Source organism: Astatotilapia calliptera, chromosome 8, assembly GCF_964374335.1.
Source record: "Astatotilapia calliptera chromosome 8, fAstCal68.1, whole genome shotgun sequence".
NCBI classification, from domain to species: Eukaryota; Metazoa; Chordata; class Actinopteri; order Cichliformes; family Cichlidae; genus Astatotilapia; species Astatotilapia calliptera.
The window spans coordinates 3,707,253-3,727,713 of NC_137429.1; the positions used below are offsets into that span (position 1 = coordinate 3,707,253).

Genomic DNA, 20,461 nt, shown 5'->3' on the forward strand with positions numbered 1-20,461 from the left:
TTCCACACCACCCAGTGGGGTGGATGACAGAATCATTAAGTCTTCAAAGCATTGCTTGAGTGCAACTCCAGCTGTGACTGAGCTGTTACATGTGCAGCAACAGTGACTGAACTCGTGTCTACACAGTGACAGCTAAAGTGAAAGATGGCAGCTATGATCAATATGTGGTCAGACAGCTTCTTCTATGATTAACCGCATTCCTCTTTTCTGAGTCCTATCATAATGATGGGCTGCACACTGAAGAATTGATAGTGTGAAACACAGCTAACAGGCCCCAGACGTGCTGTCAGTGAGCATACTTAGCAAAACCGGCTCCTAAAGGTGAAAGGCAATCAGTTAACGCCCTGATAAATGCTGCTCCCTTCCAAGTGAAGCACTTCAGTCAGTGTGTGTGTGTGTGAGCAGAAAATGCTGCCTGTGAGAGGCAGAGTTGTAATTTCCTCTGCTGAGGAGATAATGTTTTATTTTCCTTCAGTGGGATATCTCCAAACCACTTCAGCTGATTTCTTTGATATTTAGTGGACAGTCGGGATGAAATTCATTTAGCAGAATCACATGAGCCCTGAGATTCCAATTAATTTACCTTCGATTCTGAAGTGATGTCAGGGTTTACCAACTCAGAGCTGAGCCGTAAGCACTGTCCAAGCAATGCTTTCAGAAGTTTTGACCAAAATCCTGAATCCTAAGCTTCAAAATGTGAGTTCACAAACTAATGGGTGAAGCCAGGGGCGTCTGGCAAGCAGGAAAATCCTAAAATCTGATGTAGTACTGTAATGTGGAGAAAAGAACGTCATCTAATCATTTCCTTGTGAGCTCCAGTAGATTTGTTTATAGGCAGTGATCAGCTGACCTGCTCTGCTGCTCTGAGATTATTTGGATTGAACCTGTTCATTCAGAAGCTTTCATGGCTCTGAGTCTAATCAGCATCTTCAGTCCAACATGACGTATTACCATAAACTTCACCACAATGCTGCAAACTACAGAGTTTTGCCAGTTTGCATACTACCCTGTATTTTCAGATAGTTTTCAGCACAAAATGATAATAATTCTGTTTATTTTTTAAGATGTTTCACAAAAAAAATATTATAGGGTCCCCACCTTTAATCTGTGAGTCTTTTTGTCACTTTACATGCAGAATATAATAATAACATCATAATAACACTCCAGTTATCAAATAAGTCATGTTGAATTACAAACCTTTTTTTCATTATTTCAATATTTTTTTTTCTAAGCCTAAACTGCAGTCTTTGCTTTCATTTGAATGTGTTTACAGTATCAGAGTAAACTCGGCCAGTGTTGCAGTGGAAGGATTTGTGTGAAAGATACAGCAATGAATTAATGTGCCAGCAGCAAGCGTCTTGTGCCAACTGCTGCAGGTGTCACTGATCGCAGAGCTGCAGCACTTTGTATGAATGTTCAGGTGTCTCCATAATAATAACAGCCTAAATCCTGCAACCGCGTCTCCCCCAATCTCTCTGTCTTTTTGCTACATCACCTCTCTATCCTACCAAATATAGATTATCCTTCCACCCTTATGTCTTCTGCCGAGTGTGCATAATAAATTGAATCTCCTGTGCTCAGTGTTGAAGATACTCTGTCTGCATACAAACCAGTTTCTGCCTGTTGGTGTGCAAAGCGCTGCTGGTTTCCTTCCGCAGTGGCTCAGAAGGACGAGCGGAGAGAGTGTGTCAGAGGGCTCGGAGATGGGAGGTGGATAGTGCTCTGTGTGTTCAGCACGTGCGCATTTGCATGTATTTGTTTGTAAAATGAGCCAGCAGGTTTGTTTGTGAGGCAGCATTTATGATACTTTACTCACATTTTGATGCTTTGATGTGAATCCGCAATAAAAGAATCAATGCTAAAGCTGCAGAAACCTGCAGAGAACATAGAGCACAGAATGACAAAGTGACTGCACAAAGGCTTCAGTCACGTCCAAATTTACAGTTAGTACTTTTCCCTTCAGTGTTTTACATAACACTTTGCATATTTCCCAACAGGGAATGCGGCAGGTGGGTGGATTTGTAAATGTACATCTGCGGATTTGTGTACTGTACTTATAAACTGATGCACAAAGTCAGGAAGAAGCAGAGAAAAGAACATTCAGTTTCTTTTTTAGATAGTCTGTACTTTTCTACAGGCTTATAAGTTATAAGTGTTGGGTTCTTTTAAGCATTGATGGGCATTAACTCCACTTATTCAATTTTTGCAGTAAGTTTCAGTTCTGTGCAGTTAATCACATTTTAACTCAGGGCACATCCTTATCAAAACAATATAGTTAAGATAAAATAGTTATTGTGATGCACTGCTCATCTCACCTTTCAGCACACCCATGTGCTGTATTTTTGCCCCTCTATAAAAGTGTGAATTCAGTCCCTCCCTTTAGTTCATTTTCTTTTTTCCTCATCATTATAATTAAAGCTCAAGTAAAGCTATAAAAAAAACAACAACTTTTTTGTAACTCCAATGAATCTGAAATTTTTTTAGAATCATTATCTCCGACCAAAATACAAAGATGCTGTGTCTGGCAATCTGTGTGAAATCCCAGAATCACGACGATTATCACAGTGGATTCAGTAGCGTTGTGAACTCAACAATTCATAATCACATTTTGCCAGTATCAATCTATTGTTTCTTATCTGAGCAGCGTTATAGAATAACCAGCTTCTTTTCTTTAATTATTGGTGGGGTTTTGTTGTTATTTCTGTTTCTTCATCATCTGTCTCCTCTGTAACCCCACTGATATCTATACCCAATATCCCACAATCAGTTTCAAACTAAATATAGAAAACACTGGCTGTATTTCCATGAGACATTTTAAAGAGATTTGTGGAAGTACATTAAAAGCAGAGCAGATGTGGATGCAATTCACTGCAGCTTGGGGTGTCACGCACTTTGCAGAACATTATCATGCATCAACTCAGTACAGCAATAATGTAATAATAACAGAATGAAAATGAACAAGAGCCTGTATTTGTGGAAATCCTGCCATCTCGAATTCTACCTTCATCTTTGTATATTGTGATAGAATGATGCCATACTAGCCTAGTTTTCCCATCATCCTGTTATTGTGTGATTATTACCCTAGCAATCAACTAAACAACCCTCAACTCTCTGATGGTTTACCCCACTAACAGTGGATAATTGGGGGACTCCATTCAGGCCCTCCTTATAACGAAACGTGTGCCAAATTGGGGAATTCCCAGCACCCTCACAATCATTTTTGTATTGCATCAATCTATGTTGTAGTTTTTCTCAAACATCTTGATATTTAGGAACTGTGAACAAATCATAAAGTGACAATATTGCAGCAGGTAGTTGATAACAGAATGAAAACAGAATGTCAGGAAGTTGTAGGTCAAAAAATACAAATCATCTGAAGATGTCATCTTGAACTTTGGAAAATCATTTGGGGTATTTTTCCCAATTCTACTTTTCTAATTAGCTATTTGGGGGATTACTTAAAGGTAGATTAGTGAGCAGTGATGATCGCCTTTAACATAAGATGAAAGCATATACATCCAGTAGGAAAAGATAGGAAAAGCACTGAATCATAAGTAATTATTCATTTTCTGTGAAGATAATAATTTCACTGATCCATCCTTTTGGGACAATCAGAACCATCAGGGATTCAGGAAGTCAGCATCATGCATCATTTAGCTTTACTCTGCTTGTAGAAATGATACCCTGTCCTCCATCTCTGCTGCTGCTTTGAGCCTCTGAGTCTCACCGCTTCTCTGGTGGTGTAGTAGCAGGTGTAAAGGTCACTGATTTTATTGTGTAACGCCACTTAATTTTAAAAAATAGCCGGGGGGATTCGTGAGCCTACAAAGCACTGAGGCAGTTACGGTGCAGGTTGCCATGGAGATTGCCACATGCCTTCACACTTAGCAGGTCTTAAAAAATAAAAATGAGCCGCAGAGGGCACACAGCCAAGAGCAAGCTCGAGATGAAAATTAAACTCATTAACATGTGAAGCCTGATGACTGCAGCACCTCACAGATTGTGTTTTATGTTACTGTCACATGCACAACTCCCTGCTGACCTGATGATGTTAGAGAAGATCGCGCCTTTAACGACACACAGGGGACGTGATTATGTGATCAGCTGCTAGCACAGAATATTTCTTTGTGCATCCGAACATACTCGGTGGAAAAAAAAGATGATCTTAATTTAGAGAGCATTTAGACATAAATGGGGTTTGCTGACAACCTTAAAGTCTTTTGGAAAACAAGCTTTGCAGCATGCCAGCTTCATTGTTTCTGCCTAAATTGGAGCACACGTCTAGTAATATTCTTGGTATTATAACTAAATCACGTGTAAAGACGGAAACAAATAGTTTCGTCCTACTAAGAGAAAAAGTGAACGTATACAGCAACAAGCACACAATTGGCATTGTCACAACAGAGAGTTAATGACAAGAATTAACAAAGAAAAAGGCTCCAAGAGTGCCAGGAGTGACACAGTAAATACATTAATTCATTTAAATTTAAATTCTTATTTTTTAGAAATGTTTAAAGAAAATTGAACCGATTTAAAAGAAAAAAAGGAAAAAGCAAGAAATAAAATACAAGAAGCAAAAAAATAAAAAATAAAAGATATGTAAGCCATAGCAGAGTTAATTTCATCAGATAACTGAACTTTAACAGCACCTCCTGCTGTCATAAATGTCAAAAATTGCCAAAATAATAACTGTTTTGTTAATCTAAGGGATTAAAAAGAGGTAACAGGTTACAAAAGCTCTAAAACATTATTAAACTGAAATATGCAAGAAACCTAAAAATAAAGTAATTGTTATCATTTATTTTGGGGTTTATGTTACATGTAAAACAAGTTCATCCTGTCTGTGTTGCTGTTTGTTGAAAGGGGAATTTTTATCTCCGGCACCTGAATCGACCATCAGCAAGACTGCCTGTGTCCTCCTGCAGAAGGAAAAGTCTACAGTTACACACCATGTCTGTTTATAATCATCATTATATGCCTCTCATAATCTTCCTAGACCATCAGAAGATTTCCATACAGGTTATAATGGCTCATTTATGTAAAGTATTTTTATAGCCTCTCCCTGCTTCCATGTTTAGCACTGCAGGCTGCCTGTTGTCAGTTTATGTTATTAGTTGGGGGCAAATGGCTTTAAAGATTTAAAAGCATTTCATCGCTGAACCAGCTGTTATGGAAAAGCAGCTGTATGAATACAGATGTTAGCATTTTGTAGGAATATTATTATTTTACTGCAACAAAATCAATACATAACAACCTCGCTCGTGTTTTTTGTACATGTACGTATGTGTAGGTGCACATCTGTAGTAGCCTCTGCTAGTGCTTAGTGTTTAGATGAGAGGATCGAATGAAGGTCTAAGCTAGCTCTTCTGTGCTCCAAGCTGCTTTCATTAACTGTTGTCTTTTTCAACTCTTGGGCTCATAGTTTGCCGGACACTAAACATATAAATGCTTCAGAAAAGAGTGGGCATGAGACTTTTTCATAGCGAGTAATCCAAACCACACAGCAGCGTGTTGACTGGTTGTCCCAGGTCTTCTCTGGACTGAAGTTTGCTTCGTTTTCAGCATCTTTTCTCTGACATATGATTGCATTCATCTCTTTTACACCCTCACACTGGTTTATGTTGAGCGATAAAAGTCTAAAATTCATCCTCCATCTTTGCTTTCCTATATTATCCTAACCATAGGTCTGTAGGCAGCCACCTAGTAGCACACCATTATATGCTAGCTAGCCCATCTTCAATAACCCCATAAACATGGCTGCTGTTTAACTTTCTGTCTTCATTTATGAAGCAATACAGCTGCACGTTTCAGTTTTTATAAATCTCTGAGTCATAACGTGGGATTTCATCCATAGATGGAAACTAACAAGCCAACTTCCCGCTAACGTCTAAGTCAGTTTAACCTCTAAATCCTTTTTTTCATCACTGCCATGTTGTTGAACTTCAGTGTGACACCTAAGAGAGCAGCCATGCTCACAATTCATTGAAGATGAAAGTAGTTGGGCCATTTTTAGCTCTCAGTCATGTTTGAGTTTTGGAATCGAAGAAGAGTTTAGACCAGATGGCTGATCACATCAGACTTAAGAGATGGATAGAATATTTCTAGTTTTACTGGTCTGATTAATTAACCACAACAATCCACAGAATCTAGAAAAGCACAAGCACAGTGAGCTGTGATGACACACCTGTCAGTGAACTGCAGTTTTTATGCTTCCTAGTTGGCATGAAATTTCATACACATAGTTTGCAGCCCTCGTGCAAAACATCTGGTGATTGTATTGCATGACGGTGGAGAATAAAACACATCAAACCCCTTGCATATTGCTTTAGAAAACAAGTACTGCATGTAGTTCAGGATAATAATCAAATAGACTGGACTTCCTTCAGGGATTTTGTCTCAGACTGACTATAAGTTTGAACCGTGTCAGGCATTTTCGACTGGTTCATCAGATGTGGTAGATTAGAGACTGGGAAGAGATGACAAAAGGGCCACCCCCCCCCACACACACAATGTGATTTAAAGTCTGAGAACTTACAAGGTTTTTGTGTTTGTGGGTCACACACAGGTCTGTGTTATGTTACTATATTGGAGCCAAAGCCGTGTCGTGTCCTGCTAATGTTGTATTTTAAACCCAACACTGGAAAATGCCAGTGCTGTTTTTCTCTTTCAGTTTCCATCCGGCCACACATAACCAGCACGTATTGACCCACCAGCTTCATTCATCAGGCTTGATTTATCAGATGCACATCCAGCATTGATCTACTGACCCATTTTCCAGATTGACATGCCTGACAGCAGCTCTCCATCTTTTAGCATTTAGTGGGATTCGGCCTCTACTTCTGGATGAATAAAAAGCCTGACTTAAATTTTTGAGAAGTTCAAATTCAGACAGTGGTGTGAATTTGTTTGTTGGTGACATGACAGGGACATTCCTGAGCAGACTGAGTCAGTGTCACTGACACCATGCTGAGGTTGTGATGCCCGAGTTGCTCAGGATACCAGATAAGATACGAGGAGCTGTGTGTCATGCTTGAGCGGGATTCTCCTGTCGACTAGCCTAGTTTCACAACTCTGTGGGTTATAGTCGGTGCCGCTCGTGTGTCTGTGTTTGTTGTTTGGGACACCACCCAGTTGTGAAAATGGGAGGAATGTGGTGACAATCTTTTATCTTTACTTCTCAGCAACTTTTATAATCTGATATCAGTTATCATAAACAAAAGCAAATGTCTGGTTGACAGTATCTGACTCATCTGTCAAACAGCTGACATCAGGAGTATAGAACCAGCAGCATCCTGACTTGCACTTTATCAGAGGGGAGGATCAGCACACACTCTTCAAAACACAATGTGAACTAAAATCCCGCTCTGAGACGTAGGCTATATGTGATTAAACTGTAGTGTAACATGACAGCATACAGCTGATAATTACAAAGACCTGTGACTCTCAGAGTAACTCACTGCCAGACTTATAACGGCCTGCAGCAGAGTCTTTAATTATTGAAGATGTCGTCAAAGGGGCTTGAGAGGACCCCGTGCCTGTGACCATGTTGGTTCCTGGAAGATCTCCATATTCACACATTCACATGACTGTTTTTCAACACAGAATGTATCTGTAAATAATTCAGAGCACAGAGAGATCAATGAGAATATAGGTTACTGTGGCAGCATGGTCTGATGCTGTTTAAAAATGAAAAATAACGCACAGTAGGCCTTCTTTCACAAGCCTCTTTAAGAAAGAGCTACAAGGTAGCATGGTAGAATTATATATATATGGGTATTAGAGCCATTGTAGATAAAAAATAAATAAATAAATTACAGACCAGAGGATGAGGGTAATCGACTGTGTAAACAACAAAATAGAAGAGCAATGCAGATATCTGCTGTTTAGTGTTGAGTAACACCGCTAAAATGCTAGAATTTGGATGGTTTGTACTACACAATAATGCTGTTCTTCTTTTAAATATGTCATTAAAAAGCCCACACACAGTGGAGAAGTTCAGTTTAGTGACTCCAGCTAGCAGCGGTGAAGCGTAGTACACACTGACCACTTACAAAAGCCTGTGATAAACGGGTGCATTTAAAGTCTCCACATTCTCAGACAAGAAACGCCTCAGTTACTCCAACATCCAACCAGAAGAGCAGTCTGACCACACCTTGCATGTATGTGAGCCATTAGCACAATGATCAATATTAATCTTAAATAGCATTTCTTAAAAAATGTCAAATTGTCCTTTTGTCCTCAATAGAACATGTACCTCACTATTTTATTTTTTATTTATTCATTTTTTGTGGTAATTGCTGTTGCATCATAATAGGCTAAGTATATGAACTGTAACTTGCTTGTGTTGAGCAACATTTACCTAGTTTGTACTTGTAGTTGTTGTAGTTGTACACTAAGAATGCTGAAGTTATTTACTTTGCAGTCTTATTGTAGATTTCAGTGGTGCAGCAGCTCCGACACACCTTTAGGACACACCTTTTGTTCAAAATACAAATTAGCATTTGACTACCAAAATGAGTGATTTCACATGGACCTGAGTGTAATCAAACTGTAAATGTGGAACATTTATATGATTCTAATGATCGCAGTGTACGCATATGAATGTCTATGTGTACTGTCTGCTCTGCAATGGGGTAAATCCCAGTTATTTTGATTTTCCTATGTTTTATTTTCATTCATCGTTCCCCTGTGGATATCATGTTACACCCTTCATTTGTGTTTGTTTCACATGTCACATTCAACATAAGTGCTCGTACATAAGTGAACCATCAACAGCGTTTGTATCTCTGACTTTCTTTGACTTACCTCTACATAAAAAGTGAACAATGTGAAAAAGTTCTGCAGGTTATTGCTTCCAATCGACAGATTTGACTTTTTAACATTTATTTCATGTGTTTCTGCTGCCAGAACACGATGAATCTTCCTCCAGACAAGGTCAAGATCCTCAGCCAGTACGACAGTGAGAAGAAGTGGGACCTGATCTGTGACCAGGTAGACTTTCAATATTCTGTTCAGGACTTATTTACTTTTTTTTTTTTTTATTCTAATAAACTGTAACTGAGTTTTTCTGTTGCAGTGGGTTGAGCTGCAAAGAACAAAAAAGGCCTGCAAGGAGAAGTCTATAAGGCTTAAGAAAATACAAATGTTTTGGAGTCAACAGAAAAAAGGAGAAATAAAGATGTTCCTAAAAACATGCATTTCTTATTATTTTATAGTCATAACAGTGAAAGACAAAGATTTTAAAATCCTACAGACCCTCCTACTACTCTACCTGCACACTGGGGTTTATACTCAGCAGGCAGTGATACAGCACAAATTACCACAGCAATGTAAACACTGACAATGAGGTAAATGTAAAGTTACCTCGCTAAGCAAGAGATTCTGCTTTGTAGTAAAGTACATGTTAATAGGCTTGGAGTGTAAACAAACATGAGAAGCCATTAAAGGTAGATAAAAGAAGAAACGTTAAAGGACGGTTTTAATCAATTAATCGAATTGAACTTCTTGTAAGATGGCTGAATGCCAAAGTTAAGAAACCAACACAGACTTACGTATACACTAACACAAGGAAGCTCATCAATATTGTACACCACCATAGCAACTACAAGAGAGTCCATAACAACCTGTATGTTGATGCGAGAGCGATAGATAAACCCGTTGCTGTCATACAGCTTCTCAAGTAAACAGTTTGGCACATTTCAGAAAGTGTCAGTTTTTCGGTTTAACTAAAGGCCGTGAACAGTGAAAAGTGTGTGTGTGTGAGAACGTAGCCGCTGCATGGCAGTCGAATCATTTCAACCATTTGCATAACTGAGGCGGTGTAATCAGCCTGTTCCTGTGAGACCCCGGCTGAGCTCTGCCCTGCCTTCCCCATCGCTGCAGCGCTGCAATCAAACATAATTAGAGGTCTGAATGTTTCTTTCCTCCATCTTTAGGAGCGCTTTCAAGTGAAGAATCCACCATCTGCTTACTTGGAGAAGCTGAAGAGCTTTGTGGATCACGGAGGAGTCAGTCGAAAGGTATATCGGAGCAAACTCAAATCAAACATTTTAATTTCAAGCTTCTGTTTGTTTTCGAAAAGTAAACATGAACTTCTTGAAAAAGCCTCATTGATTTTAGACCTTTTGATAAAATTCTTGAGCTTTTTGAGGCAGGAAATAGAACGGCACCACAAATATTCTACTGTAAGAAATATTTGTGGGTTGAAGTTGGCCCTGTCTGTTCAGGCAGAGTTACTTTGTGTGCTGTGATTACTGTTCTGTACTTATTAAAAATATTTAGGACACCCCTGTTCCTGACTGCAAATATATCCAGCATTCCTTTATCATGTTATGTAAAGCCAACACCTGGATAAGCCAAGGTTCATAGACTGTAGAGCCTTGGCTATATGTTTGGAAAAACTGAAATGTTTCTATTTAATTCTTTAAAAATAATAAAAGAAAACCTCCAAACTCCTCTGGTTAGTCAGTAGCTATGCAGTGACACACCTCCAGCTAAGCCTTCTGGCAATATGCAGTCTTTTTTCATCACCTGTAATCTAAAAGTATTTCAAATATTGGTATTTCAGCTGTTTTATCCAACAAACTAAGTGCAAACTAAATCCAGTCCAGTCCAGTCCATGCAACTAAAAGACCACCTGATAGCTCCGTAGCTCGCAGAACCACCTTTAACTTTAGTAATGTTGTTTTTTTTGTTTGTTTGTTTTGAATTATCAGTTTCTCGAACCTGAAAAAGCAGGTTCTTTAGGTGGATTACTTTAAATGGATGAAGAGCAGAGAGGCACATAATGATCAATTACTTAATATATTATAATGAGTATAATAAGATATCTTTAAGTATTTTTTTGACCTCATTCTCACCTTGTATATGCTTTATCAGTTTAGGAGACGGGTCCAGGAATCCACACAGGTCCTGAGAGAGCTGGAGATTTCCCTGAGGACCAATCACATCGGGTGAGTCTCTCCCATGTGGGTACAATATGATTGTACCATTGATAGAGATAAGAAGCTGATTATAGCACACAAAATTACACCGAAGCAATGAATTCAAATAAAAATGTGAATTCTTCAACCACCTGTAACACATTTAATGAAATATAGTGAGTATTAGCAAAATTACAACTTTTAACTCATGTTTTTAAAACACTTCTTTACTAACTTTTCCTGCCATGCTCTGCCTCTGAGTTACATTTGTTTTGTGTTGTCCTGCTGTAGCTGGGCTCAGGAGTTCTTAAATGAGGAGAACCAGGGTTTGGACGTTCTTGTGGATTATCTGTCTGTCGCCCACAGCGCTGTCACGTAGGTATCAGCTTACAAGATATCTCAGAGCAGTCGCTGCTGAACTGTCTCAGCCACACAGTCACTCACTAGTCCAAGAAGGTCACAAAATTTAATTAACATTACTTTTTATGGTGATACTCACAGGTATGAGGTGGAGACTGTGGACAACGGCACTCTGCCCACAGACAAAGGCAAAACTACTGACAAACCAGGGGAAGATCTGAAAAGAAGTGCCAGCAACTCACCCACACACAGCGCCTTGAAGGGTGGCAAGGCCTTCACAGTCAGGTACAGTGTGACAAACACCAAAAGCACAGTGATAAATTTATGGGCTACTTTAATTTATTTCATTATTATTACATTAAAATGACTTACTGATGTTATTGATACTCCGAAAAGTGAGAAAAGTAACATTTTAAACTGACTTAAGTGTTTATCCAAAAACAAGTTTTCTAAAAATAGACACATGGCCGAGGGTATATCGACAGCACGCCCATGATCCACATCTCACTGCAAAACTTGTTAAGGATTTCTTAAAGCTGGCTGCAGGGACCTATTTCCATTCAGCTGATGTAGTCGTAGGAGCTCATTCTCAACCCTGGAGACTCAATTAGTACCACTTTAAAAAGCTGCCGATGTGGCTAATTTACACGTAAAGTGTCCTTTGGAGTGTGTGCTGTGATGCGCTGTTTTAATGCATAAGTGAGAGTGATTGGTCACTCCTAACAGGTCATTTGGGAATGAGCAGGGTCACATGCTTTTAAACTCAAATCATGATCTCCTCCTAGCCTTCACCTTCAGCAGCTGCAGACGTGTCCTTCTTATCTTTCTGATGGGAAGTGGCTGCATTCCTCTCATAGCGAGTACGCCTCCTTACGTAGGTGTTTGGGGTCCTTTTGTTCAGACGGGGTGTGCTTAGGTGTGAATGTGAAACATGTCGCTAAGTGACGCAAAATACAATTATGAGAGCATGCTCTCAGTGGTTTTGTTTTCATCTGGTGAATGATGGCTGGCATGAGTATTATTTGAAGTATTTACTGCAGAAGTTTTTGAGCTTCTTAAAACAGAATCTGCAGTTTCTGACGATGGACTTTATTTATTTATTTATTTATTTCTAAATTAATTCATTAAGAATTAGTTGGCACATTCTTCTAAAAAAGTGGGTAAATGGGTAATAATTATTGGCTTTATTTTCAGTGCTATTCTAGGTCTTATTAAAGCGGCTCTTCAGTTAAGCCTCAGTTAAACCTGGCTGATTTACCTCTCTAAAACAGAAAAGCCTTGAGGAACTCGCGTGTTGTGAGCCAGAAAGATGATGTTCATCTCTGCATCATGTGTCTGCGTGCCATCATGAATTACCAGGTATCTAAAACCACTTACACACTATGTATTATTGTTATTTATTAATTGATCCTTAGAGTTTAACTTTTATTTCCCATCAGTCATTCTCTAAAGATAGCAAAAAATGTCAGAATAGGTAATGTAATTTTTTCATGTTGATATTCACTTATTATACACTTGTCCTTTGCTGTTTTAAATTCATATTAAGAAACAAATGCCATATGTAAGGTCAGAGTTCAGTTCAATTTTAAAGTATTGTTTCATTTCAGCAGTTCATATTGTTTTCTGGTCCACACAAGAGCCACTTAATCTGGTCATGTTTCATTTCATTCTTTAATCTTATTTGGCAAACTGTTGGCAGATTTTTGTGTTTTTTTACTTAGTCGGGGTTTAACCAAGTGATGAAGCATCCCTCCTGCGTGAACGAGATCACGCTCAGCCTGAACGACAGAAACCCGAGGTAAACACCACGCACAGCCTGAACATGAAACTACAGTGGCTTGCAAAAGTATTCGGCCACCTTGAACTTTTCCACATTTTGTCACATTACAGCCACAAACATGAGTCAATTTTATTGGAATTCCACATCAAAGACCAACACAAAGTGGTGCACACGTGAGAAGTGGAACGGAAATCATACATGATTCCAAACATTTTTTACAAATAAATAACTGCAAAGTGGGGTGTGCGTAATTATTCAGCCCCTGAGTCAATACTTTATTGAACCACCTTTTGCTGCAATTCCAGCTGCCAGTCTTTTAGGGTCTGTCTCTACCAGCTTCGCACATCTACAGACTGAAATCTTTGCCCATTCTTCTTTGCAAAACAGCTCCAGCTCAGTCAGATTAGATGGGCAGCGTTTGTGAACAGCAGTTTTCAGATCTTGCCACAGATTCTGGATTGGATTTAGACACCAGACAGGTCAGAGATAAAGTTATTGAGAAATGTAAAGCAGGCTTAGGCTACAAAAAGATTTCCCAAGCCTTGAACATCCCACGGAGCACTGTTCAAGCCATCATTCAGAAATGGAAGGAGTATGGCACAACTGTAAACCTACCAAGACAAGGCCGTCCACCTAAACTCACAGGCCGAACAAGGAGAGCGCTGATCAGAAATGCAGCCAAGAGGCCCATGGTGACTCTGGACGAGCTGCAGAGATCTACAGCTCAGGTGGGGGAATCTGTCCATAGGACAACTATTAGTCGTGCACTGCACAAAGTTGGCCTTTATGGAAGAGTGGCAAGAAGAAAGCCGTTGTTAACAGAAAACCATAAGAAGTCCCGTTTGCAGTTTGCCACAAGCCATGTGGGGGACACAGCAAACATTTGGAAGAAGGTGCTCTGGTCAGATGAGACCAAAATGCAAAACGCTATGTGTAACTAACACTGCACATCACTCTGAACACACCATCCCCACTGTCAGATATGGTGGTGGCAGCATCATGCTCTGGGGGGCTTCTCTTCAGCAGGGACAGGGAAGCTGGTCAGAGTTGATGGGAAGATGGATGGAGCCAAATACAGGGCAGTCTTGGAAGAAAACCTCTTGGAGTCTGCAAAAGACTTGAGACTGGGGCGGAGGTTCACCTTCCAGCAGGACAACGACCCTGAACATAAAGCCAGGGCAACAATGGAACGGTTTAAAACAAAACATATCCATGTGTTAGAATGGCCCAGTCAAAGTCCAGATCTAAATCCAGTCGAGAATCTGTGGCAAGATCTGAAAACTGCTGTTCACAAACGCTGCCCATCTAATCTGACTGAGCTGGAGCTGTTTTGCAAAGAAGAATGGGCAAAGATTTCAGTCTGTAGATGTGCGAAGCTGGTAGAGACAGACCCTAAAAGACTGGCAGCTGGAATTGCAGCAAAAGGTGGTTCAATAAAGTATTGACTCAGGGGGCTGAATAATTACGCACACCCCACTTTGCAGTTATTTATTTGTAAAAAATGTTTGGAATCATGTATGATTTCCGTTCCACTTCTCACGTGTGCACCACTTTGTGTTGGTCTTTCACGTGGAATTCCAATAAAATAGATTCATGTTTGTAGCTGTAATGTGACAAAATGTGGAAAAGTTCAAGGTGGCCGAATACTTTTGCAAGCCACTGTATACTAAACTATAAGCTGAAAAGTGTACAAGAACTATGGATGTGATTATCTGCGAGGTGTTAGTGTTCAGGACGGACTTTAAATGTCCCGCGTCTTTATTAGACATGGGACTAATAAAGGTATCTTATCTTAAAGTAGTTGCTGGGCAGTGCATAAACGTCAATCGTCTTTTCAGGACTAAAGCTCTGGTGCTGGAGCTGCTGGCGGCCGTGTGTTTGGTGAGAGGAGGTCATGACATCATCCTCGCCGCCTTTGACAACTTCAAAGAGGTCAGTAGAGTCATTGCAGTGGCTGACAGTCATCACATGTATTTTTGAGGTGTGTCATTGGTAGCTGCCGCTTTAGGAGATTCCTGCTCTCTGTGTGAACATTAATTAACTGAATTAATTTGAGCTTCTGATTGATTTAATCAACATTGGTGAACAAGAAGATGACCAGAAATAAGCTGAGACAGCTTCTAGTAGTAATGATGTGTTTTGTTATTTAATTTTTGAAGTTTTGGCCCTCCATACTAAAACATGCACGTTAGATTTAAGCTGGGTGCTCGCTGTAAAGGGGATTTCTCCACCAGTATCTCATTTAGAGCACGAAAAGTTTAGGATTTTTAAGACTCATATGGATATTTAGTGATTTTAAAATGACTATTTTTTTATTCACATTCATTATATGTAGTTTTTATGAGTTCTTACCAAAATAATATGAACATATAACTTAAAATATAATGGAAAATATCAGTTAATCCGCTGATCTGGCTGAAATTTAAAGTTTAGGTCATTTAGTAAATAATTTGTGCTGCAAAAATCTGCTTTGTTTTCCAATTTTCTGAACCACATATTCATTTCAGAGGTCTAGGGCTTACCTTGTTATTAGGATACATCCTGGATGGACTGCTTATCCATCACAGGTCTAACATAACTATAGCCAATTTAGAATCACACATTATCCTAAAAGCAGGTCTTTGGACTGATTAGAATCCCAGAGAAACCCCACACAGGAACAAGGAGATCGTGCAAAGCCAACCATGGTTTTAGACCTTCTTTCTGTGTTCAGCAGTGATGACTCATCTCACATTCACACTTAAGGGATCAGAAGCTTAACATAGATCTATGGCACAGCACTCACATACCAGCAGGTTATGGGGGAACCCCAGGTCGAGCTGCCCGCCGTCAGCTGCTCCGTCCAGCTGTTCCTCTGCCAAACAACACTGACCGAAGAGGTATAAATATGTGAAACACTTGCTGAGTGGCCTCTCACCTCTCCTTGACCTTCTTCTGTCTTTGATTGAGAAAGCAGCACCTGTTGCTTCCTGTGGCTGTGGAGACAGAAGCTTAAACCTGAACCAGGAGAAAACATTCAGGAAGTCAAAAGCTGCTCTGCAACAAGCAGACACCCATTAAGTATTTCTTTCAGTTGCTTACAGTGAGCTAAACTGACCCCTCGTATTAAATTGCTTCTTTGGTCACTGTTATGTTAATTTAAATATTCAAATTTAAGCACATCTCACATTTGAGCTCATTTTAAATAATGGATTTACCCTGGAGGAGTACAAAACACAGAACAATTTTATTTCAATTTATACTTAAAGAGGATCTTTTCTCTATTTCTCGCTCTGCATTTTTTATTAAAGGACCTGATTACGGTAGCTTTGCATCATTCACAGTTTAAAATAATCCCCATTTCTCTTGTACTGAGTTTGATTGATCTTCTGCTTCTGAGGCCATGTTGTTCGGGGCTTTTTGCACTTGGTTACGTCTCCCAAGGCAAATTAGTCCTGGGTGAAGGGGCAAATGAAGAGTCATTCGGATGATGACATGAAAAACAAAAAATCCAGGATCCAGTTTACCCTGCCTGGCATAGAGTAACCGGGGCACCACCCTGGAGCCAGGAGCAGGCGAGGGGGAGTGCCTACTGGCAAGGCCTCACCCATGGGGCCTGCAGGGCACAGCTTGAAGAGGAGACATGGGTCTGTCCTCCTGTGAATGCATGGATGAATGAATGGATGCCATTCGGAGATCTTTAGATGCTCTGAAATCTCACCTACCACGCAATATCCTTGGGAATTGGTTGGTTGGCCAGTCGTCAAGTTGTTAAGACAGAAAATAAGACCCCTGTCATCTCTAAAGCAGCTCTGTGTGTTCAGGTCAATGCCATTCTTTCATGTTTTGGTGTTTGCGGAGTTTCTTTAAAAAGACTTCTATATACATGTTAAAAAAAATGAAGTGATGAATTAAACACCCGTCCGTTTGTAAACCCTCTGGCTGCATCAGCTTTAACCCGTTTGATTAATGTGGCATTGATTATCAGAGCTGTGACTCGAGTGTCACCGTGAGCGGAGCTTGTCGTCGGTGCCGCAGCAGTGTCGGCATGTGTGTGTGGGCGAGAGCTGGAAGAAGATGGGGAGAGCGATAGAGGCGGCCGGGCACGGGGCCAGGAGCTGGCTCATGTGTCCCTCAGCAGCAGAACATGGGCTTTGTTTAGGGTTGTGCTGGCTGTTCGATTGGCCTGGTGCATTATTCAGTGGACATGAGTGGGCAAGAAAGGGGCAGGTAGATTACCACACAGCAACGGATGAGACAGGGAACTTGCTGACATGCCAGCAGTTAGGAAAACACAGTCATAAAGAAGCCACGTTTTCTCTGCCAGGAAATCATGCGGCACACAAACACCGGGGATTGTTTACACCTGCAGAGCGAGCTGCAATCATCCTGTGCTGCTTTTATTACAACCATTATTTCTGTTTGTCCCTGAAATGAGCTGAATTTCTCCACAAACAGCCGACAGAGCCTCCTCTCTCTCAACGCTGCGCTGTTTGATTAGACCGCATGTTTGCTGAAATCCTGATGCATCGTTACGGCTGCAACAATGTTTCTGTGTGAGCACACTGCCCCCATGTGTGCACACACGGGGAAGGCAGCAAGCTCCAAATCTCCACGGACGTCACCTAGATTTATAAACCTGCAATGGGCACAATAAAAAGAATAAGAGGGTTGAATACTCAGCTGCTGTTTGATCTGATCTTTATTATTATTATTATTGTTTTCAGGTTTGTGGGGAGAAAAACCGATTCGAGAAGCTCATTGAGTATTTCCACAATGAAGAAAGCAACATCGACTTCATGGTAAAGCAGCAATTGCATTCAAATACATGCATGCAAAACACTTTTCAGGTTCACTATGTAATGACAACATATGAACATTTATATGTAAAGTAGAAAACATCAACATAAAAAAGAAAAGTGCACGGATAACAAAAGAACAGGAAATAAAAACATGACATAGAACCAGAAAAAGAGTGTGATTAAATTGGAAGACGACAGGATTTAAATATCAGGTAAATCTATAATGTGAGAGCAAGACTGTGCAGGGCTTCAAAGTAATACGTTTGTTATTCTGAACCTGCTCTATAAGCTGTCCTTCTAAAGTTTTCATGCAACGAGATTCAGCTGATCTATAAAAATACGTCACATTTGTCTTTTTGGCAAATGTTCAGTTTTTTGTCTAACAAGCAAAAGATCCCAGATTTATTCCCAGCAGGAGACACAGATCCCTTTGGGGCGGTGTCAGAAAGAGCATCTGGCATAAAAACTGCCAAATCCAACATGTGGAGCTGCCAGATGTTGAGTCCCCTTAAGCAATTGACAGAGGTAGACAATTCCTGTCATCAGGAATAACGTTTATTCTGTGATCTACCTGGTCAGTCTCCGGCCTCTTAATGAGTGTCAATGTTATCCTCAGGTTGAATAAGGTCAGCTCTAAACTGACATTACTACATCCCTCCAGGTTGATGCTCTGTCAGCGTCATTTCAAAATGAACATTTTCTTTGAATTTGGTGTGCAAATCATGAAAAAAGGCCCTAAATTAAACCTGCTTTTACTCTGCAGTAATAATATGATTTTTTAAAGAAATGCATAATCATCAGGGATGTGAAATTCCCTTGAAAAATGTTTGTGTTTGTAACATCTGTGATTTAACAATCTCTCCTCGTGTCTGTACAGCTGCAGCAGATTGTTGTAAATCATTTGTTGATTGATTGATTAACTGTAGACCTGAGATGGGGCTTCAGTTGGAGTTGACTGGTGGTGTTTTTCTAATACTGGTAACTGCCAGAAAAAAAAGAATAAATCTATTATTTATGTGCACAATTTGCTCTGGGACACAAAAAGTCCTCCTTTGTGTGAGAATTTACAAAAACAAGCTAAAATAATAAAGAATAGGGGTAATTAGTTTTTATAATTGAAAGCTTTCAGGCTGAGCCTTTTGTAAAATGACAGCTTTTCTTTTAATTAGACAGATTGTGTGCAATTATATATAATATGCAGAGTGCTGTGAAGAAGGCTTGTGTATTCCTAAAAGTTTGTTCTCCACTTTCTTTTACACAAGATCAGAGCTATAAGTAGAACAGCTGAGGACGGTAATCCAAAGTCTGCCACGAATTCAGAATTTAATTTAATGATGTCGTAAATTTGCAGGAGAGGCGTTTATTTAAGGTTACTTTAGGAGACGGGAGGAACAAAACTCCTCGACTAATCAACGAATCGATCAGGAAACAAAAAAGAAAAATGCAAACTGCAGCTTCCCGGAGCCCAAGATAACAATCTAATAACTAAAGTTAATGAGTTTGTAGTAACAAAAAGAAACGCAACACAATTTCACCCCTGAGAAGTGATTATTGCTGCAGTTGTTTATTGGGAAAAAAAAGAACAATTAGCGAGTTTAGTTTTAACGGTTTTCAGTGTTTCCTCAGTCAGCTGCAGGAGCGGCTGCCAGCTGTCTGGAGCTGCGTTTTAGTCCGCTTGAAATCTGCAGAACTTTTAATTGGCCTCTTTAAACTTAACAAACTCAAAGTGGGAAACTCTGGACAATTACCAACAACTTCACTGAGAAGCAGATGGTCTGAGGTCACAAAATATGCCTTCCACCAAAGTGAACATTACTGAGCCTGTGTGAAACATTTTATGTCAGCGGTACTTGTTCACACATCGTGTTCTGAAGCTCGTGTCTAATATTGTGCAGCAGCTGCTCGTGTCAGCAGTTTGGCCTCCTCGCTTTCATTAGCTCTACTGACGTTCTGCTCTCTGTAAGCAGACTTTCTTTACGTCGCACGGGTAAACTTTTAAACTTGTAGCCCCTGTCCTGGTGATGGTCCTGGTGATGGTGTCGGACACTGGTCTGAGTAGGTGACGCTGCTTCCTGTTGCACAAATGAATTCTTTTTGCCACCAGGTTGCCTGTATGCAGTTCATCAACATTGTGGTCCACTCAGTGGAAAACATGAACTTCAGAGTCCACCTCCAGTACGAGTTCACGCAGCATGGCCTGGATGAATACCTGGAGGCAAGTGTAAACTTGTTTGCCAAATTAACAGCTTTAAACTTATCTTAGACTCAGAGTCACAGCTTTCAGTTAAACTGAGTTGATTATTTTTTACTCTGGTGTTTTCTCTTTGTAGAAATTAAAGTTCACAGAGAGCGACAGGCTGCTGGTGCAGATTCAGGCCTACCTGGACAACGTGTTCGATGTTGGCGCTTTGCTGGAGGACGCTGAGACCAAGAACGCATTGCTAGAACACATGGAGGAACTGCAGGAACACAACGCGCAGGTCTGGATGTAAATGCATTAAATACAAACTAACCTTAAAGACAGTCTGTATCATATCAGCATGATTTCTATCAGTCTGGCCAGGACAGGTTTTCAAATAAACCTGTGAGTGTGGATGAGCACGCTCACAGGTGCAATG

At 40.1% G+C, this 20,461-nt stretch overlaps 1 protein-coding gene across 2 annotated transcripts in view; it reads left to right on the forward strand.

Annotated features, from left to right (window-relative positions):
* Positions 1-20,461, forward strand: part of fmnl1b (formin-like 1b) — a 38,196-nt gene that overhangs the window by 4,503 nt on the left and 13,232 nt on the right. For both annotated transcript variants that reach the window (XM_026177939.2, XM_026177938.2), the window contains exons 2-12: positions 8,908-8,991; positions 9,936-10,019; positions 10,879-10,952; positions 11,214-11,297; positions 11,424-11,567; positions 12,554-12,641; positions 13,004-13,080; positions 14,901-14,994; positions 17,769-17,843; positions 19,948-20,058; positions 20,174-20,323. In XM_026177939.2, coding sequence (XP_026033724.2) covers positions 8,908-8,991; positions 9,936-10,019; positions 10,879-10,952; positions 11,214-11,297; positions 11,424-11,567; positions 12,554-12,641; positions 13,004-13,080; positions 14,901-14,994; positions 17,769-17,843; positions 19,948-20,058; positions 20,174-20,323 — 1,065 coding nt within the window. The remainder of the gene's footprint in view (positions 1-8,907; positions 8,992-9,935; positions 10,020-10,878; positions 10,953-11,213; positions 11,298-11,423; positions 11,568-12,553; positions 12,642-13,003; positions 13,081-14,900; positions 14,995-17,768; positions 17,844-19,947; positions 20,059-20,173; positions 20,324-20,461) is intronic.